The following is a 19,710-nucleotide window of genomic DNA, read 5'->3' on the forward strand; positions in this document are numbered from 1 at the left end:
TAAGGACTGACCTGCATTAATGAATCTGCGAGCCTCGCCCCGATAGAACAACAGCGTACTGTACACTCCATCCACTGGGAGACATTAGCGTTCACACCTATATTATCCAAGATACACTGCACAGCAGGCATGGATACTGTACATGCTGCCAGGGCGAGGTAGGAGTGCAAGCTGGGTTGAATGAAAAGAAGGAGAAACTAGAAAGGCTTACTGAAAGGTGAAAATGAGTGTGGTTGGTGGGGCCAATTGCAGGACGGTGACAAATGGATGAAAAGATGACAGTGGGGAAGATAGGACAACACTTCTCCGTGAGATGGAATAAAAGAAATATATCATTATGTGCTACAGTAAGAGCAGAACAGATCAGAGACAGATGAAAAGAGCGAGATACTGAGCTTAGAGAGGACACAAAACAGACTATTCTAAGATACACCCACACACATTGTTGATGTGTTGATGCTTCGTCAGCAGTGTGGTTGAGGCCGGAGTCTAGGCGGACATGGTTTGTCTTCTCTCTCTACCTCTTACACTCGTCTTGCATTGTCTTTTCCTGCATCTTCAACTTTATTTCTTTCTACTTCATATGTGACCAGGGTCTCAGAAACAGCTCAGCAAGAGCTCATTAAATAAACCACTTGTGCTATGCCCTCTGATTTATTCCCACTCATATGAACATTGAAGTCCATCGTAGGCGCACATATCCTCTCATGGTCGATTTTTAAGTATCCTCACAGGCGTATAAAGCCTGTTCTCCTCGTACTTTCTCATTCACACCTTCTTTTTCTTTTTTTTTTGCTCTATGTTTAGCTGTCATCTCTACACTCACATTGACATGGTTGCAGACATCCAAGCTCCCGGGGTTTTTGCGCACAGACAGAGTTCACTCCTGTGCTCACCATTCTGATGCCTTTTGTTGTATAACTACAGTGCACGGCACATTCAAAGACTATAAAAACAGTTTGAACTCTGCTTGTGAAGTGAAACTTACTTGGCGTAGAGCATCTGGCAACTTGCGAGGCTGGAACAGTCATATCTCGTACTGTAGCACAGCAGAGTGCAGCACACCATATGTGTCACACATCCCCACGGACCGTGAGAAGAGATGATTGGGCAAGTTGTTTGTGATGCGCGGCGGGGCTGTATTTATGTGTGCATGTAAGTGAGAAGTGAGGGAGGGAGAGAGACTGCATTTGTTGCACCAATTTTGCCGGTGCTGTACCTGCTTTATCACTGTCATTGCATTCACTTAATTAGATGAAGTCACTGCGGCCAGTGGTTAAGCAGAAACCGGCTCAGTATTTTGTCTTTGTGTACGGTTCAGGAGTTTGTAACTCAAAACCCTGCATACGAGGGTTTTGTTGTGTTTTAATTTTTCCGGGCTATAATTAAATCTCGAGGATACCTCTGACTCGCCTTAGCATCCCCACTTTCTGCTCGCTGTTCTGTAAACAATAGACCCGTAAAACGCTCCTCATTCATTTCAAACACTCTTCACGTTCCCTGCCTGCTTAACTGAACCGCTTATGGTGAATACAATGCAATTTATTCTATCAGCCAGCGTAAAATATAATCCTCGTTGAGAGTCTGCAAAAAAAACCAAAAAAAAAACAAACAGCCTTAATGAGGCTGCATTGTAAGGATGAGAATACATTATTACACTGTGTGGAGGTGGATACTTCCTGAGCATTAATTTGTGCATCCACTAGCCCGACTCAAAGAGGCGTTTTGGTTAAGTAATGCTGAGTTACAGTAAAAGGCCTGTTAAAGACTGTGAGGAGGGGAAGCCTCCAGACAGCTCTCCTATACGAGGAGTTACCGGTAACATTATTGGATTGAGAAACGGCTTTTATAAAGGGCAAAGATCTGTGGCCGCACACACGAGGACATGTGCACCCACATAAACGTATGCATGCGCCTGCCGAGAAAGCAGAATCACGGTAAACCTCTAGCAATCAATAATACATTTACCGTGTGTCACTGTCTTTGTAGTTCCCTTTTATTTCATCTTTCACTTATTAGGTAATGAACTGTTGAATGTAGCTTCCAATGGTTGGTTAACATACTCTGCAAATGAGCTGGGAACTGACAGGCGGGCACGTTTAATTTCCTCTTTCTTCGCATTTCACAAAGATATGGATTATTGAGGAAGCACAGCTGGAGCCCGGCTTTGAACAGCTTGATCGCTGCCATGTTTCATCATCAGATAGTCTCTCACGAGCAGCTAAGTCAGAAAAAGCTCAACTGGCCACTTGGCCAAACGGGGCCAATTGTTCTCACTTTTCGTGATGGGAGCCATTAGACGGTGCCACTGACTATGATGCAGGAACCTGTCCGGGCATATTTGCGGAATAGAAAGCGCACTCCTGTTGCTTTGATGTTGAAATATTTCAGCTTTGCTAGAGGCAGGTCCGCTTAGAGAGCACAACAGTGGTGCACAGTGGGTGAGCATGATGTGGTTTTGGGATGAATATAACTGCTTTTATTAGCTTCCTCCGGATGACACCAACCGGCTCTTTGCACAGCTCCTCTCATGTGGGAAATGGTCAGGTCTGGAATTGAATTCTGTATACTCGGAGGTGACTTTATAAGGGAATCATACAGGACGGTTATTGCACCATCAGGAATGAAATGAAACTGGCTCAAAGGTGACAACAGTACAGAAGGAAGGTCACTGTTAATATATGGTGATCTCCTGCAGTACAATATAGGAGTCTGCCAGCCATAGAGGAGAGCCGAGACTTCTCTATTCAAGCTTAGCGGTCTTGGGAGACTCACAAGGACTTTATGTTTGCTCAAGTCTCCTTCCCTTCTATTTTTACTTCTCTTCTGCAGCTTGACTGCTTTTGTTGTTTAAAAGGACGCTGAAAACCTTTGGGAGCCAATTTTGCGAGACCAAAGGACAGTGCGGTTGTTCAAAACTTCATGCGCACACGTGCGTCCGTGCACGAGAGTTTGTGCCTGTGTCTGTACCCGTGAGCCTATTTATGGCATGTGGCCATCTTTGGTTTCTTCTCGTTTTCACCTTTGTCACTAATTTGCCAGCAGCATATTTCTTCCTCGCAAATCCCTCACACCGCCCCCACAAATGGGACAACTAACAGAAAAAGCCCAGTGATCCAAGTATCTCAGCTCCATCCTTAATTCATTAATTTGCTGTTTGCGTAGAGTCAGTCACCCAGAATAATCCATGTGGAAAGTCCAGTGAGCTTTTCCACCACCAAGCAGAAATGGGATTGTGGATGACTGATCACAAAGCTTATTTCCACAGAGTCCCACGCTGTATTAATATACCCACGTGTGGGCCCTGCGCACACGCATACACATACAGTACATACAAAGCTTGATTTAGTTCCCCTTTCCATAGCACTTAAAACCTACACGCAGTGAAGCAATGAGGTATTTCACACAGACTATCTCGTGTCAAAGTATCTCAGGAAAACGCTGAGAACACAAACCCAGCAATGCTTTTGACTCGACAATTTGGCATGTAAGCAGAGGCTGTATGCTCCTGTGAAGTGTATGCCGAGTTAAAGGCTGTCATGTGGCTGCAGAGTATTCAGGGATACTTTGTGTCACCTCTGAAATTAATTCAGCCTGATTTGCTGCAAAGAATTGACAGTTCTCATGTCCTGGGGATACTCAGAGGTCAGTGTTTTACAGTGAATCGTTGACCTAACACCATTAAGATTTGCACATGCCTATACAGTACCAATGGAGGAGACACAATATCAATCACAAGGGGGGGATATGTTTGTGTGTGCCTGTGTCAAACGTGCCACCAGAAACAGGCCTCTCTCTGCAGAACTGAATTAAGACCCCCGATTTCAAGTTTCTGGCGGAGCCGAGAGTATCGGGACCTGTGCGCGTTCCGAAGACCCATTGGACATGTTTCATTTTAAGTTGGCAGCAAATGATGTTACTGCAATGAAAAATGAGAGAGAATAAATGATTACCTGGTACCCTATTAGCTATTAGCTAGGGAAATGTTTTAGCTACATTTAAAAAAAAAAAAAAAAAAAAAAAAAACAGGCTGCAGATGTTTCATAATACTTTTAGCAGCCCACGTTTTGAACAATCTTTGCAGTTCATTTCGTTTGGTCACTCTTGTTTGAGGTTATTCTTTCGTCAATCCATTTCAGCATTTGTTTGCGTTATTAGCTAGTCTTGCTTTTGGAATGTCAGAGGTAAGTTTCAAGTTTTCTTTCTTTCTTTTCAGATGCCAAAATAACAAAAAAATAAATAAAAAATCCCTGCAGAAACCTATTTTTTAGATACAGATAGGCTTCCATCCATGTTTGCTTTTCAGTCTTCTTCCGACCTCTTTGCTCGTACATCGTTGTACATTTAGGCACGTCACCGCCACCTGTACTAATGTGACACCATTCATAGGAGTGTGTATCATGTCACTCGCAGTGCAGGTGTGACTGTGCATCCTCATAAGTTAAACTACTCACAGAACTACTCCAACCAAATCCTTGTTATTAATTATTGACATTTAGCCAAAATTTTATAGAACATTGCGCATTGTATATTAGAAATAGGATACAGAACCATCTATTTCTGTTCTCATGATGCTCTCACACAACAGCTCACCAGCCATGAATTTGCTGTTTACCATGTTCAAGTACCTTTTCACTTTACGTTGCTTGCTCTCTGGTAACGGCCAGCAGAGACTCTTTCCTTTGTTAGGAGTAGCTCCCAATCCTCCACATTTTAAATGGTGTCCCCCATCCGAACCGTGATAATTGATGTATTTCCCATAAAGGAGTGGTAATTAAGATAATGAGATTTTCAGAAGCAAGTGTAGCATGCCAAACGAGGGCCTGCGTGTTTCGTGACTGGTTCACTTTATAAATTTTCTCTCTAAATTTTTTCCCCCCTTTCTTTTCACCAGCTCTGCCTTTCGCTTGCCTCCTATCTGTGTCCTCCTTGCCACATCTGCTTCTCCTCTCGTGTCCCGTACACAGCTTGTCCTCATTTGTTTGCCGAGTGCATAATTAGCTATAGGATCACCCATTGTGTAATTATGTATAGCAGTTTGATAAGTAATTAAAATTGTATCAGTATCCAATGTAATTTGTGCTGTGTGATTACCTATTAACAGTACAAACAGTTGTGCCTAAAAGCCCGTGACCGCCCCTCTCATAGATGTCACTGTGCCTCTCTGTCCGTATTTACATACCAGCAGGTGCTACATATCTGAGCACAAACTGTCTTCAGACCAAAACCTGATAACCGTTTTGGTCTCTGTGATCTCACACTAATCACACGTGTTTCTGGCAGCTCTAGAAGTTCTTGAGTATGTTATCAGCCTTAAACCAAGCCTTAAACTCTGCTGATTGTCTATACTGTCTCCGGTGTAGCAAGGAGGTAGGACGCAAATGCAAGACACGCAGTCAGGAGAGGCAGGATGAGCAACTTGAAACTCAACTGAAATTTTAATGATCACTTACAAAAGTAAAGAACAAAACTCTCTTCAGAGGTAGCAGGTAAAATCCAGAAAAAGTGAAATCCGATCAACAGAAAAAGCAAAAAACAGGCAACACAGAACCAGAGAAAACAGGCAGGAATACCTGAAAAACATAAAAACACAATATCATGAAACTTAACTCAGCGACATCACCTCCTTAGTAAAGTAAAGTGCTTTCTGTGTCATTATACAACGAAATTTCATGGTCGGATGGAGGGTTAGTCCTAAGCCGCTGCGACCGCGCGCGCCGCCACTGTGGGCCAACCTGACCCGGCGCCTAGCACCTAGCATATTTTGATGATGGGAGGAAACCGGAGCGCCTGGAGAAAACCCATGCAAACACAGGGAGAACATGCAAACGCCACACAGAAAGGCCCTGAGAATCGAAACCTCTCCGCCCCGGGGATTCGAACCGAGGACCTTCTTGCCACCAAAGCAGCTTTCAAACAGCTTGTAAGAGCGCGTTCATATAAGGCTGGAGGTCATGTGAGGACACTCTAAGGAAACATCTTAGGCTACCTTTACACGGAAACTATCTGAACCAAAAGCGCAAAAGTGGCGTTTCGTTTTCACTTTTAACTCCGCATTTAGACGAGCGTTTCTGAAACAAATCTGTGTTCAAACGGAAACGCAAAAGTGTGTGAAGTTTCATACACATAGATGCAGTATACCGCCAGATGGCTAGGTGGCAACACTCCCAATAGTGCCTGCGTAGAGGTATTTACTTTTCTTCTACTTTTCCACGCTTAGCGCGCGAAATACATTAACCAAAACAACCACTTGGATACAAATTATTGCGGCTAGGGCCTGTTGAACCTCCATCGCGGAGCTCGACATGTTGTTTACTTGTTTTTCCGGTCCTGTCGCATGCTTGTCACGTCATTTCTATTCGACGAGAAACGCAGTTTTGCGTTATTCACCCTTTGCACGGTGACGCGAGGGTGGAGCGTTTTTAAGATTTCCACTCTGGAGGGTGGTTTCACTTTTTTGCGTTTTCAACCCCCAAAAACGCCGTCACCATCTAAACGATATAGGACATCCGATAAAATGTTTTGCGCTTTTCACCTCCAATCGTTTCCGTGTAAAGTGCCCCTTAATGAGTGCACAGGGCTACAAACCGGCCTGAATAAGCCACATTCACAAATTCAACATTCGAATAATTATACGTATTTTATATATGCTGTACTGAAATGTCTGCTGGTTGGAGTCACCTCTCTTGTACATGTAGTATCCTGTATATCAAGCCTGTTTAGCTGCTCTCATTTTGATACAGTAGAACACAATATCTATGGAGATATCAAACATGTCATGCTGGCTAGCAGAGAAATGTTGTTTGTTCTGTGTTTAATATGTCCAAATGTTACCTTGGGATGTCATGGCATAGCAACAAAGACGTATATGAGAGTTTTCTTTTTCATTTTCCACAATGAGGAGCACAGAAGGTAATTATATAACTGTTGAAGAGTAAGTGCATAATGAAGTATAAGACTGACTGGTCCCATTAGTTCCTGCTGTGCCATAAAGAAAGTTTTTTAATCATATTCCATATAAATTTCAACTAAAATGTTAAGAATAATGTAAGTGCAATTTGTGAAAGCAAAAAAATAAAGGAATCTCTACAATACATCAATTTGTATAGTTCAACTAAGCATTGTGGCTTGACACGGTGAGAGAAGTCCGAGTGCCTCGATGTGAAAAGGTGTGATTTCCATATTAGAGGCACTGTTCCACGTGTACACAGGAGAAACAGCAGCTGTTAAAGCACATGGGTCCACAGACTCAATTAATTTTTCCCATTTGAGTTTATTCTCTTGGTCCGCTTTCCTTTTCCGAGCCAATTCTTGCTAGTTAGCATTTGCATGCAAACTCAGACACACAGTAATGCCCCAATTCGCCGATGGATTTAAACCCAGAACCTTCTTTCTGTGATGAATCAGTGCTAACCACCACAACACTGTGCCACCCACCCCATAAAACATACACAGCATAAATATAAAACAAGTTAGCCTTGAGCTCATTCTTTTATAAATATGTATTGTACTGATGCCCACACTAATGTAACCAGAATCATGGTTGAAAATTATCTTCTTGATTCCATTTCAAATATGCTGAGGCACTTTTGAGCAACACAATAAAACCCACAATTTGCTCCAGCGGTATCAAACCGCACTTCTGAGCAACTCTCATCCTTGAGCATGTGTGAGGGCTTAGCGGGAGAAAATAAAACATTCAAATTCAGAGGTTGTATTTGTATCGTCTCTCGGCGGGAGATCAAGCACGTCACGATATCGAACACGCAGACACGGCCTCTCCCTTTCTTTCCCAACTTGATGCTCTTTAGTCATGTACATACAAGGGCCCCTTTCTGTTCTCACAGCCCTTTAACCCTAAAGAGCGCAGCCTTTCCTGCCCAACACACAAACGCTTTTAACAACAATAAAACCGCTGCATGTTCAGGCATTTCCCCAGAGGAAGGAGTTGAGCAGCAGGTCTGACATCCGCCGTATGGATGATTAGCATCATTAGAGCATCAGCTGCTCCCTCTCACTGCGGCACACGCGCACTTCGGGATGGCTCTTCAAATACCTAAGTCTCGAGCAGATTAAATGGTGGCATGTTCATGGCAAAGTAGTGATTCATTTATGATTAGAGGTAAGTCAGACGAATGGAATAATAGACACTAGAGAGCACTATGGCCGCAAATATGTAGAGAATGGGAGCATAAGAGGAACGAGGACTGATGTAAAGAGGCTGAGCATTTATTTTCTCAGAAGAGGGTTAAAAAAGGAGATGTTAACGAAAAGGGAAAAAACAAGTGAAGGAGGAGTGTCCATGGTTTTTGTTCAAATGCTAAGAAATCTCCGTAATGCACAGGACGGTGGGAACAAACTAAAAACAGCTCAGTCAGAAATCCTCACAGTTCCTCAGAGACGGCTCGCCTGCATTTCTGATGTGGCTTGTATCATATTTAAACCGTGTCTCTTTTTCTTTCCAGCGCCTTTGACCGACAAACCTCCGAAGATCCTGTTTCCCTCGGAAAACAAGATTAGCAACATGGAGCTGCAGCTAGGTAAGATCATCATGGGATTTTCTATCAGGCGCAGTCAGTAGTATCTGTGTCAGTTCAAAATGACGGGAAATGGATGACTTCGCAGATCCTCTCCAAACACACCTCCGTGCGTCGAATACGGATGTGTGACGTCATTTTTATTTGCCCGGAGAAACAACAAAAGACAAAAAAAAAAAAAAACTGTTGTAAAAGTGGTATTACCGTATATGCTAATGGCGAGTGCTAATGTCCCTAAGGCTGTTTTGTCAACAATGGAGAGCCCATATGGCGCCAGGGTTCCATACGCTGGCTCGCCACATGGAGAGCCGGCCGCTTTCTGTCGCCATTGTTTGTCTTCTTTGACGTGGGGTCACAATGTGTGCATGCGTGCGTGAGGCGGTATATGTATGCGGTTTGTTTGCTGTTGTGTTTTTTTGTTTTTTGTTTTTTGTTTTTTTTTTCTGCGACAGCATATTGCTTGATTTCTGGGCACAGTCGGCCGTCCACATGGCGCTTGCCGCTCTGTGAATGGCTAATGTGTGTCATGGTGAAGCCGATCGGACAAGACTGAGAGGTCCGGGAAGCATAAGGGGGGGGATCGTAAGTGTGTGTGACGGAAAGACGCGGCGGAGACAAAGACAAAGAAGGTGCAATAATCCACTGAGCACTCGCCTTTTGTCCTCCATCTGATGCTGCTGGAATGCAGGTAGTTCGTTTAAAATGCCTCCACGGTTGGCTGATCAAGAGTGAAAAATTGCTGCTGTTGATAAACTGACAGGCACAGTCTCACATGTCAGTCGGCTCGCACCCATGCTTGAGCAGGTTGCATAATGCGGGCCCTTCAGCTATTTGTGTCATTTGTCTCGAGTCCGCTGAAATTTTGAGGAACGGGGCTGGCTTCCCCCTTCAAAATGTCTCGCCGCAATTATGTCAGTTCTTATGTTTGCCGCGTGGCACATAAACACTTGTGTGTGCGTGTGTGCTAAATGTCCATTTTGAAAAAAGTTGTGAGAAGGTAGAATGGACTAAATCTGTGACGGGGGAAATCCTTCATCCCTGGTTTGAAAGGTAGAGTGTCACTAAGCCCCAGATTACGACATTATACAGATGTAACTAAACTAAATCCAGAGCCATAACTGGACTAATTGGTTCACTCAGGCACCTAGGTATGTAAAAACAGTGGAGTTCCCTCTAATGGTTTGGTACACAAGAGATTGACCATCAAAAAAAATGAGTTATAAGAAAGGCAGAGTAGGGGGAAACGATAAAGCCTGTGTGCTGTTGTGTGTGAGGCCCCACAGACTCCCTATGTAGTGTCTAAAGCACAGAGACACCAAGGTAAATATTTTACAGGGCTTCCATTTTGTGTGCAGAAAAGTTGTCTCTCCCTCCAGACGAGAGTTCCTCTTTTATTTAGCTTTATTTATTTATTCTCTTCTTCCTTAATATTTGTTGAGCCATGCCCTAAGCAGCTTTATGGAGCAATGTGGCAGATTTATAGTAGCCAGAACGTGCACAGAAAGAGGTTGGTCCCTCACGGCAAGTGGGAAATAGAGGGAGGGAGAGGGGAAAAAAGAAAAAGACACAGCACCCAGTGGAGGCTGGTGGATGGGCAGTAAAACCAGAGCCGTAAGCAGAGAGATAAATCTGCACCACTGCCGGGAAACGCAGACCCACTTTATCTCCTCTGCTGGTGCGACCAGTGCAGGTCTCAGACAACCTCCATCACGGCCCGCTCCGCGCAAACGTAACGCGCACAGGCGGGCATAAATAAAACACATATGTTACATAAACTCTCAGAGAAGACACGCAGCAGAGATGTAGCGGAAAGTCAAAAGAGGATGATGCAGAGATTAAACCACAAAAGTGGATGGGGAAGAATGGGATTGAAAGCGAGAGGCATCAAAGTGGCCATGTAGGCGAGAGGATTGAAAAGAGAGGATTGTTGAGAGGGAAACGGAGACAGGGCATGAGGGAGTTTGTTTGTCTCTGAGGGGGTTTTGTGAACGAGCCCTCTCCATTCTCTACTCAGGTCTCCTCTGCTCGTATGTCTCTGCCATTGTGTCTCATTCTGTTGAAGGGCCAAAATCCCACCGCTGCCGATTCTGTCTTACAGGACTTCACACTTTCAACCCCAAATGCCACCAGCAAATAGCATCGTGTGTGTGTGTGTGTGTGTGTGTGTGGCCCTCATCACACAACTCTGGTTCATCTGTAGAACAGCCTGCTTTACGTCACAAATGTTACTTTTGGACAACTTGACATTTTCAGTGTAGCTTCTAAAGGAGACAAAATAAAGGTTGTGTAGGACGGCTGCATTTTTATTTATTTATTTATTTTATTTTTTTCAGTAGGCATCCGGTTATTCTTTTGCCAGCTTTACTGCTGTCCCCCAGTGGTGAGTTGGTGAAGTCCACTTTTAATTCTTCCGGAGAAGAAGGATGATTCACACTGCTAGGTACAGCTTGTGTCTAAGTGCTGGGGTTTGCGAGAGGAAACCACACAAAATGACGCACACTTACAGTATGTGACTTTACATGCGGCACCAAAAAACACTCACACACTCACTAACACACTCACCGGCTTGGTGTTTGGTTCCCTCTGCATGATTTGTCATGATTCACTGTCTCAGAGGGTGGGATTCAGCTCACGCTTACGCTGCACTTCACTCTGAGCATCGCTAGCTCTCCCTCTCCATCACACACACACACACACTCTCTTGCAGATATTCACAAAACCCCACTGCACTGCTCGGGCTAGATAGGTCACACACATGCTTGCAGTGCTGTCGTCGGCAACCGTGGGATAATTGTAACTGATAGAGGATTTTACTGTCCCCCAAAGCCAGCAGATGGGTGCACTCTTGTGGAAACAAATTAGAATCCATTATTTCAGAGAGCAGTGCCCCAACAGCAGAGGCTGGGCAACAGGAGGGAGACAAGTCTTATTCTACTTCACTTCTACTTCATGTTCTCTGTGATAGACTGACACTAATAGATGCTGACGTTCACAATTTAGCAAGTATATCGGCAATATGTTTTTGAAATGCTCAGAGAAACAGACCGACAGTTTGACACCAAAAAAGAGACGTAGCAGGTGTTATAGTCGGTTACAGTCAGTAAGAGTTGATGTTACAGGTACTGTAAGTCTTGAATAAACTTTCCTAGCTGTCTTAACTTGCACAGTTATCAACTTGACCGTCTAACACGCATAGCAGCAGGTAGCAAACTTGGCTAGTGCTCCAATAGACTTTCTAGCCCTCTAGGAATGGTTAATGGTCGGCACTTACGCTGCATGGCCAAAAAAAAATATCGCCACCATAAAAAAAGGACACACACTCTGAATATTTCCCCGTTTCTCACCAAGGTCTTGTATTGATGATGGGAGAGTCTGACCACTGCACGAAGCCTTCTCCGGCACATCCCAAAGATGTGGTGGCCAATCTGTGTGTGAAAATGATGTCTCATGCTCCCTGAACCACTCTTTCACAATTTGAGCCCCATGAATCCTGGCATTGTCATCTTGGAATATGCCTGTGAACATCAGGCAAGAAAAAATCCATTGATGGAATAACCTGGTCATTCAGTATATTCAGGTAGTCAGCTGACCTCATTCTTTGGACACGTAATGTTGCTGAACCTAGACCTGAGCAACTGCAGCAACCCCAGATCATAGCACTGCCCCCACAGGCTTGTAGAGTAGACACTAGGCATGATGGGTGCATCACTTCGTCTGCCTTTCTTCTTACCCTTCTTCCATTGCTCCAGAGTCCAATCTTTATGCTGCCTAGCAAATTGAAGCATTTTTTTTCCGGTTAGCCTCACTGATTAGTGGTTTTCTTAAGGCTACACAGCTATTCAGTCTCAATCCCTTGAGTTCCCTTCACATTGTACGTGTGGAAACGGTCTTACTTTAACTATTAAACGTAGCCTTGAGTTCTACTGTTGTTTTTCTTCGATTGATTTCATCAAACATTTAAATGATCGCTGATCACGATCAATCAGGATTTTTTTCTGACCACATTTCATCCTCAAAGACGATGGTTCCCCACTATCCTTCCAGTTTTTAATAATGCGTTGGACAGTTCTTAACCCAATTTTAGTAGTTTCTAAAATCTCCTTAGATGTTGTCTCTGCTTGATGCATGCCAATGATTTGACCCTTCTCAAACAGACTAACATCTTTTCCACACCCACGGGATGTGTCTTTAGACATGGTTGTTTAAGAAATGAGAAGCTACTCATTGCATCGGTTGGGGTTAAATAGCTTGTTGCCAGCTGAAAGATAATCACCCATGCAGTAATTATCCAATAAGAGGCTCATACCTATTTGCTTGGTTAAATCCAGGTGGCAGAGAGTGTATTAACTACCTAAAATGACAGAAACCATCCTCGAAAAACAATAATTTGATTGTATTTTAGTTTGGCGCGAGTCCCATCCAACCCCAACCACCAACACCACGATTAGTAGACAACCTGTTCTACCACAGAGCCACAGCCACAAAAGTCACTCAAAGTTCCACATCATAATGGGGGTATTAACTATCCTTGTCTCATGATGCTATGACAACTGTGTTTTTGTGAAACCATTAGAGAAATCAAAGGTTGTTTGGTTTCACCAAATATATTGGTCCTTGTCTACCTTTACTGAAACCAGACATGTTGAGTTTATTAATATGTCCACTACTCTGACTATCCAAGTAGCTTCTTCAGTTCTTGCTATTTGGATGAGTGGCGAAACGTCTTCAAGAATCTCTACAAGTCCAGTTGCCGTTCTTTAACACTTCTGGATATACCATGACCTGGATGACTGACAGCCTTCACAAACACCACTCTGACTTGCTGATTGTGTGAAGCTGATTCACATCAGTGAGGCAGAGTATGAACAGTATCCAGAGGCAATGTTTTTTGGGTTTGGGTTTGTCCTTTGCCAGCTTTAAAGGCCTTCACAGATTTTAGATTTGTCACTTCACCTGAAGATAACATACCGTGTAAACCGTGTAATCCCTCTTCCTCCTCCTATCCATATTCCTCCTCTCTCCCTTTATCCATCTGTTTCTACATCCCTTTATCCCTTGCCTCTCTTCCCCTCTCTTCTCTGACCTCTGCTTGCTTCGGGGCTTGAGCATCCCAGAATGGAGAGGGCATCCTTAAGCGTGAACACCTAGCTTTGACAACAAACATGTCACCTTCAAATGGAGAAGGGTGAAATTGAAATTGACATTGCTCTGGAGAGTTACAAAAGGTCAACCGAGAGTCATTTCATTAAATTACTCTCTGTCTCTTTCTGTCTCTCTCTCGCAATCTATTACACACCCACACAAACGCGTTCTTTCATCCCTTCACGTAGACACCACGTTTTGAGTTCCTCTCACCTCAGTTCCTGTCACATTTCTTTCTTCAGCTCAAACGTGCGTGACAGAGTTTCTCAAAGTCACAGTCGTGCCCTTACGTGTTTGTGTCACATTGATCATCGGATGCAAAGACTTCTACTGAAAGTATAATTCAATAAGCAGAGATAGGAGAAATAGTTTAAGTTGTAAGACCCCAAAATGGGAATTTTTACATTTAAAAACATTAGAACTTTTACTTTAGTATGATTCCTATAGTATTGAGATCAAAATAGACAAAAAATAAAGTACTCAAAAAAATGGACCTTGTCAGAATATACTGTACACAGTAAATATTTTAAATTATTCTGCTGGTAAGTGTATGCTGATGGATAACTTGTGAATTTACCTTCTTAATACACACAGATCAGCCACAACATTATGACCACTGACAGTAGAAGTAAATAACATTGACCATCTTGTGACAAGTCAATGTTCTCCTGGGAAACTTTTGGACCTGGCATTCCTGAGGATGTCACTTAGACATGTACCACCCACCTAGACCAGACCAGGCACCCCCACCCCATAGCAATGACACTCCAATGACAGCAGCCATCCCCAGCAGGATGCAGCCTGACACAGACGCACACACAAAAAAATTCTTTAGGAACAACTCAAAAAAACATGAAACACAGCACAAGGTGTTGACCTGTCCTCCAAATTCACTACATCCCAAAGTGATCAAGTATCTGTGGGATGATCCACAGAGGCCCCTCCCCTCAACCCATAGGACCCAAAGGCCACCAATAACAACATTATGTTGCCAGACACCACAGGACACTCTCAGAAGGCCCATGTCCATTCTCTGATGAGTCACAACTGTTTTGGAGGCACAAGGGAGACCTACACAATATTAGGAAGGTGGTTATAATATTATGCCTGATCGATGGTGGAGTTCAATGAAAGTAGAACAAAAAGTACCAAGTAAAGTACGTGCAGAAGTACAGGATATCTTCTAGCTTGAGTTGGGTGTCTCTTCATTTACATTCATTTTCCGTGATGAATGACATATTTATATTCACACGGACTAAAAAAAAAAGAAACTCGCGGAGAGTCCTTAAAGGTCACACTGCTGACACGTCATTCTGCCTGGTCGCCGTCCCACAGTGACCCAGCGTTAAGTAACCCATGGTGACCGGTATGGTAAGTAGCGTGTCAGCGAAACAAAGCTAAATGTTTAAGTGTCTGAACGGTCGTCATTAATCACTGAGTCTGGGGCTGAGAGCGGGAGACTGCAGTATGATAAATGAACTAACAGCGCCTCTACACACGCCTAACAGGAAAGAGAGAGCGAGGGAAGGAGGGAAATGAGAAAGTTTACACGGGCGGAGACAGAGGCCGCGCCACATAGCATGCAATAAAGGCAAACACTACACCCCACTGTGCATCATATTCAGCGGTTTGTTTATTGCTTCCCTGAAATTACTCGCCGCAGACAGTGAGGCCGTAAGGAGATGCACGAAAGGTGTGAACCCACTCTTGATTATTCCAAGCTATTATTTTTCTCTCTGAGGCACTAAGCCGCCAGCGAGGCATTGTCTTTAAGCAGCTGTAGCTTCAGCGATGTTTCCAGTACTGTTGGTTTTAATAGACTTTATCATCAGAGGCAGTCAGTGAGAAATCAGTGAATCGGTGATGTCTCCCGTTAAGTGTGCTTTTGCTTCTTTTTTCTCTGATAACAAAAGAGCACAGGATGGCAGTCCAAATGAAATCAAAATACGTCTCATTTTCTCACTTCATACACCTATCAGCCATAACATTATGACCACCTTCCTAATATTGTGTAGGTCTCCCTTGTGCCTCCAAAACAGTTGTGACTCATCAGAGAATGGACATGGGCCTTCTAAGGGTGTCCTGTGGTTTCTGGCAACAGGATGTTATCTTATTCATGTCACCTGTCAGCGAGGACATGATATCAAGCCTGATCATGTATAGTCAACAGTAGATTTTTTGCAAAAGCTGGTTTAGTCAGACTTTTTTGTCTCAGACATTATATTAGGTCCATGTTCTTTTATGGAAACATAGCTGAACACCAACATCCACATACAGCCGGGTTTACATGAGCTACTTCACCGCTTCTGGAGTTTATGATCATGAGGAGCAGGCCATACTATCTGCCAAGAGAGTTTACCACAGTTGTGATTGTTGCTCTATACAAGCCTCCAAGACCTAACACTATAAACGCACTAAATTAATTTCACAACGTCATTAATGAACAAAAATCTGCACACTCGGATGGATTTTTTATTTTAGTTAGGGACTTTAACCTCGCAACCTGGCAGTTTATTGTTTCCTGTAACACACAGAGTATGTGCATCCAGTCTGGATGGCTGTCTGCTGTGTTCAGTGTGCTGCTCAGGTAATGTGAGGCGATGTGATTTGACACATCAGCCGGTTTTTGTTGCAGTTTCGTGTGTCAGGTCCATTAAGGTCCAGACCCAACAAGGGCAACAGATCTGCTGACCTGAGCTAATTTTTATGCTAACTGTCAGTGTGTGTATTCATTCATTCAGTCAGCCAATCGTGTGTGTGTGTGTGTGTGTGTGCGGGTGTACATGTGCGTGTGTCGGTGTTCATAACAACACAACCATTATCCAGGCAGCCCCAAGCACTTGTGTTAAATCACTCATCGGTGAGTTTTTCCACGTTTAAGCCGAGGAATGTCTTTAAAGGCGGGCGATTTAGGTAATGGTAGCTTTTACCTCATCTGCGTCTGATGCTCAAGCTCACTGACAGGTAATCAAAGAAAAGGAGCACCCTACTCTTCCCTGCATCACTCTATATTTGATACAACAAGGGCAGACAGGAAGCGGAGGCAGACATAATGAGACCTGTCTTCTTTCAAGAGTGTCTCTGCTTCCAGAAGCTGCCCCTTTGTCTTCATTCTTCCAGTCACCACCGCCGCCGCCTCTGCTTGGTCAAGATGGCAATGGCAAGGTCAGATATCTAACTAAAGGAGCAAGTCGAAAAACTGACTACACCCATAAAAATGCCAAGAAAAACTGAGTAATTGACCCAGTAAGCAGAAAGAGATGGATGTACAGTAACGAGAAAAGATGGAGGACGGCTGAAGAAGTGAGGGAGTGATGACACGGGCAGGGGAGAGATGGAGGGGGAGTGGGGAGGGAGCTGGCACTGGAATGACATGCATGAACAGCAAAGCGAGCAGGGAAAAAGGCGGCTTTGCCATTCACTTTGAAGCCTGCTCCACTTCTGTCTGTCTTACGTAACAGAAAAATGAAGAAAAACAAGTGCCAAAAAAACTAGAGAGGGTGGAGGGAGGGAAAAAAAAAAAAAAAAAAAAAGGAGGCAAGACTGAACTTCAAAACTTCGGGGCTCTGATGTTTCCGGCAAGCGGGTGGCTGTATCTGGACGACGGAGTTAGTCACCGTGCTTTGGTGTTGAGTGAGGGGGTAAAAGAGTTGGCAGAAAGAAAGGGAGATTTGTCAGGGGTGTGAAGAGAGACAAGAAAGGAGGGTTGAGAGGAGGCAGTCGGACAGGAGAAGATAAGGAGACAGAAGGAAGAAATAGAGGAGGAGGAGGAGGAGGGATAAACAGAAAGGAGACGGACCACACGGAGCATTTGAACCCCTGAGAGCTATCTACAATAACTCCTTCTCTTTTCTGTGTGTTACATAAGCCGATCGCTCCATCATCGCTGCTGATAAGTGTTTAGAGACCGGCTGAGGCCCTTCACATACTGTGTGCCTCTTCTTAGTTAACCACAGAAGACCACAGGCTTGAGACCACGGCGACATCCGGCACGGAGCACTTTTGCACTTTCGCTAACACCTCTATTACCGTTGCCCTCTAACTGCTCTACTTTTGCTTTTTATGACAATCAATCTTCATGATGTCACCATCGCCCACGGCAGCCAATGTTGCTATGGAGATCAGTAGATCCGCGCCGAACTGCTGCCTAAGGGAGAGCGTATGCAAGCTTACATCCGTGCACGTGCCTGCGTGTGCACGCTCTGTCTGTGCACACGGTTCATCTTTAATTGCCATCTCCAATCTGCATCCTGAACACAGTCAGTAATTCGAGAGGCCCAGCGTGGGGTAAATAGCAGAGACTCATTTACAAGTGTGTTAATGGACTTTCTCTGTCTTTGTCTTTCTTGTTTCCCTTTCTCTCCCCGCTCTCTTCCTCTGCCAATCTCACCCTCTCTCCCCTCCCTCTCCTTTCCCCTTCGCAGTCACACTTGCAGATCAAAATCTACTGCAGAGCCGGAGCAACTTGCGCAGTATAGAAGGGCTTGTGCACAATTTGCATAATTTTGTGAATAAACACATTGGCGGATAATTATCTTCAATTTTGTCATTACTGTAAACATTGTTGGATTGACTATGATTGGCTACTGCATTTATTTTAAAGAACAGAAGTTAACACAGCCGGTGCCCGTCGGGGTGGGGGGTGGTTGAGGGAAAGTACAGCCAGATGAAATTAAGTGAGGTATTCTTGTTTGACATTTTTGCTACTTTTCAGGAAAGTGCTATGGATGAAAGAAAATTGTGGTAAATTTGAAATAAAAAACAGATAAACCATTTTAACTGTAATTTACCCAGTGGGGGACGAGAAAGCCTCATTTCCTTCAGCTATTTTAGCCTCTCCTTGCAATTTCTCCTCTCTTTTCTGCTCTCCTCCCATCTTCTTTCCTTCCTGCCTTAACTACTCTCTTCAACCCCTGAAATGTGTTATTAGTATTAAACAATGGAGGAATAGGCATTTTAAGTACTAGCTTTACTTTCCATAATAACTACCCTCCATGGTAATAATTATTCCCCTTGAAACAAAAGGAAAAAACCCTTCTCGGGTTACTAGGCAATAAGCGTGCAGCTGGGGCTGAGTCTTGTGTGTTTGTGTGTGGGTGCATATTTACTGTTGCATATATAGTTAATTTAAAAAAAAATAAAAATGTTCTCCACTTTACTGACATTTGTTTTACCAGGCAGCAGGAAACAGGAAACTAAACCCACTTTTTTAATTTCATTGTAGTGTTGTTTCTCAAGTTCTTCGCTTAATTTATTATTATTTTTTAGAAGATTTAATGGTTTCAGTATTTTGATTATGTTAGTAATCAAACAAGTTGGTGTGTGTTGCATTTTAAACACACGTAGCTCTGAAATCCTAAATTTCACTACCGATTGCCAGCGGCGTCTTAAAGATGAGGATTGGATTTTTTCACTGTAATCATTCCTTCCTCTTCTCTGTTAGCGCTGCGAAGCAATGCCATGCAAATGCGACACTGAAGCTGCATTGATGCGTCACGCATGGGATCTCCCTTCACTGGCGCTCAACAAAGGAACACTGCCTGAAGTGAATGAAGTGGGGGGAATTTTTAGCAAAAATTTTTCATTCTTTTCACAATGAAAGCATGATTACAGGCAGGGATGTGCCAACTTTATCTCCCAATACATTAACACATATAAAGTAACTGGTATAATTATATGCACAACAAAGAAGCATGAAGCCAGTGACTAGCAGCTGAATGAATGTATCTTATGGAAATATTTGTACAGAGGGGACAGTGGCAGCATAAAGACAAAGGTCTCCAGCTAGAATCTAATTGTGGACACTGTAGTGCTGTTAATTTAGCTGAAAAAAGACAAGTGGACCTGTTGTTTGACCTTTAACCGCTCATCACGAGGCACTTAGTCAGTTAATTTATTTTATAGACAGCAAGTATTAGCCGACACCGTACGGCAGGGGTCAAAGAGACATTCATTCGTTCATTCATTCAGATGATCATGATAAAAACCCAACTCCCTTCCAGTCTCTCAAAACTGAAGAAGCTACTTGGAT

The 19,710-nt window shown here is 43.6% G+C and overlaps 1 protein-coding gene across 1 annotated transcript in view; it reads left to right on the forward strand.

The window, feature by feature from the left end:
• il1rapl1a (interleukin 1 receptor accessory protein-like 1a) overlaps window positions 1-19,710 on the forward strand; it is a gene marked incomplete at its 5' end in the record, with an annotated part of 122,958 nt that overhangs the window by 66,782 nt on the left and 36,466 nt on the right. The window contains one exon of the mRNA XM_084544855.1: window positions 8,466-8,540. Coding sequence (XP_084400981.1) covers window positions 8,466-8,540 — 75 coding nt within the window. The remainder of the gene's footprint in view (window positions 1-8,465; window positions 8,541-19,710) is intronic.

The sequence above is a fragment of the Chelon labrosus genome (assembly GCF_963514085.1).
Source record: "Chelon labrosus genome assembly, chromosome: 5".
In the NCBI taxonomy this organism is placed as follows: domain Eukaryota; kingdom Metazoa; phylum Chordata; class Actinopteri; order Mugiliformes; family Mugilidae; genus Chelon; species Chelon labrosus.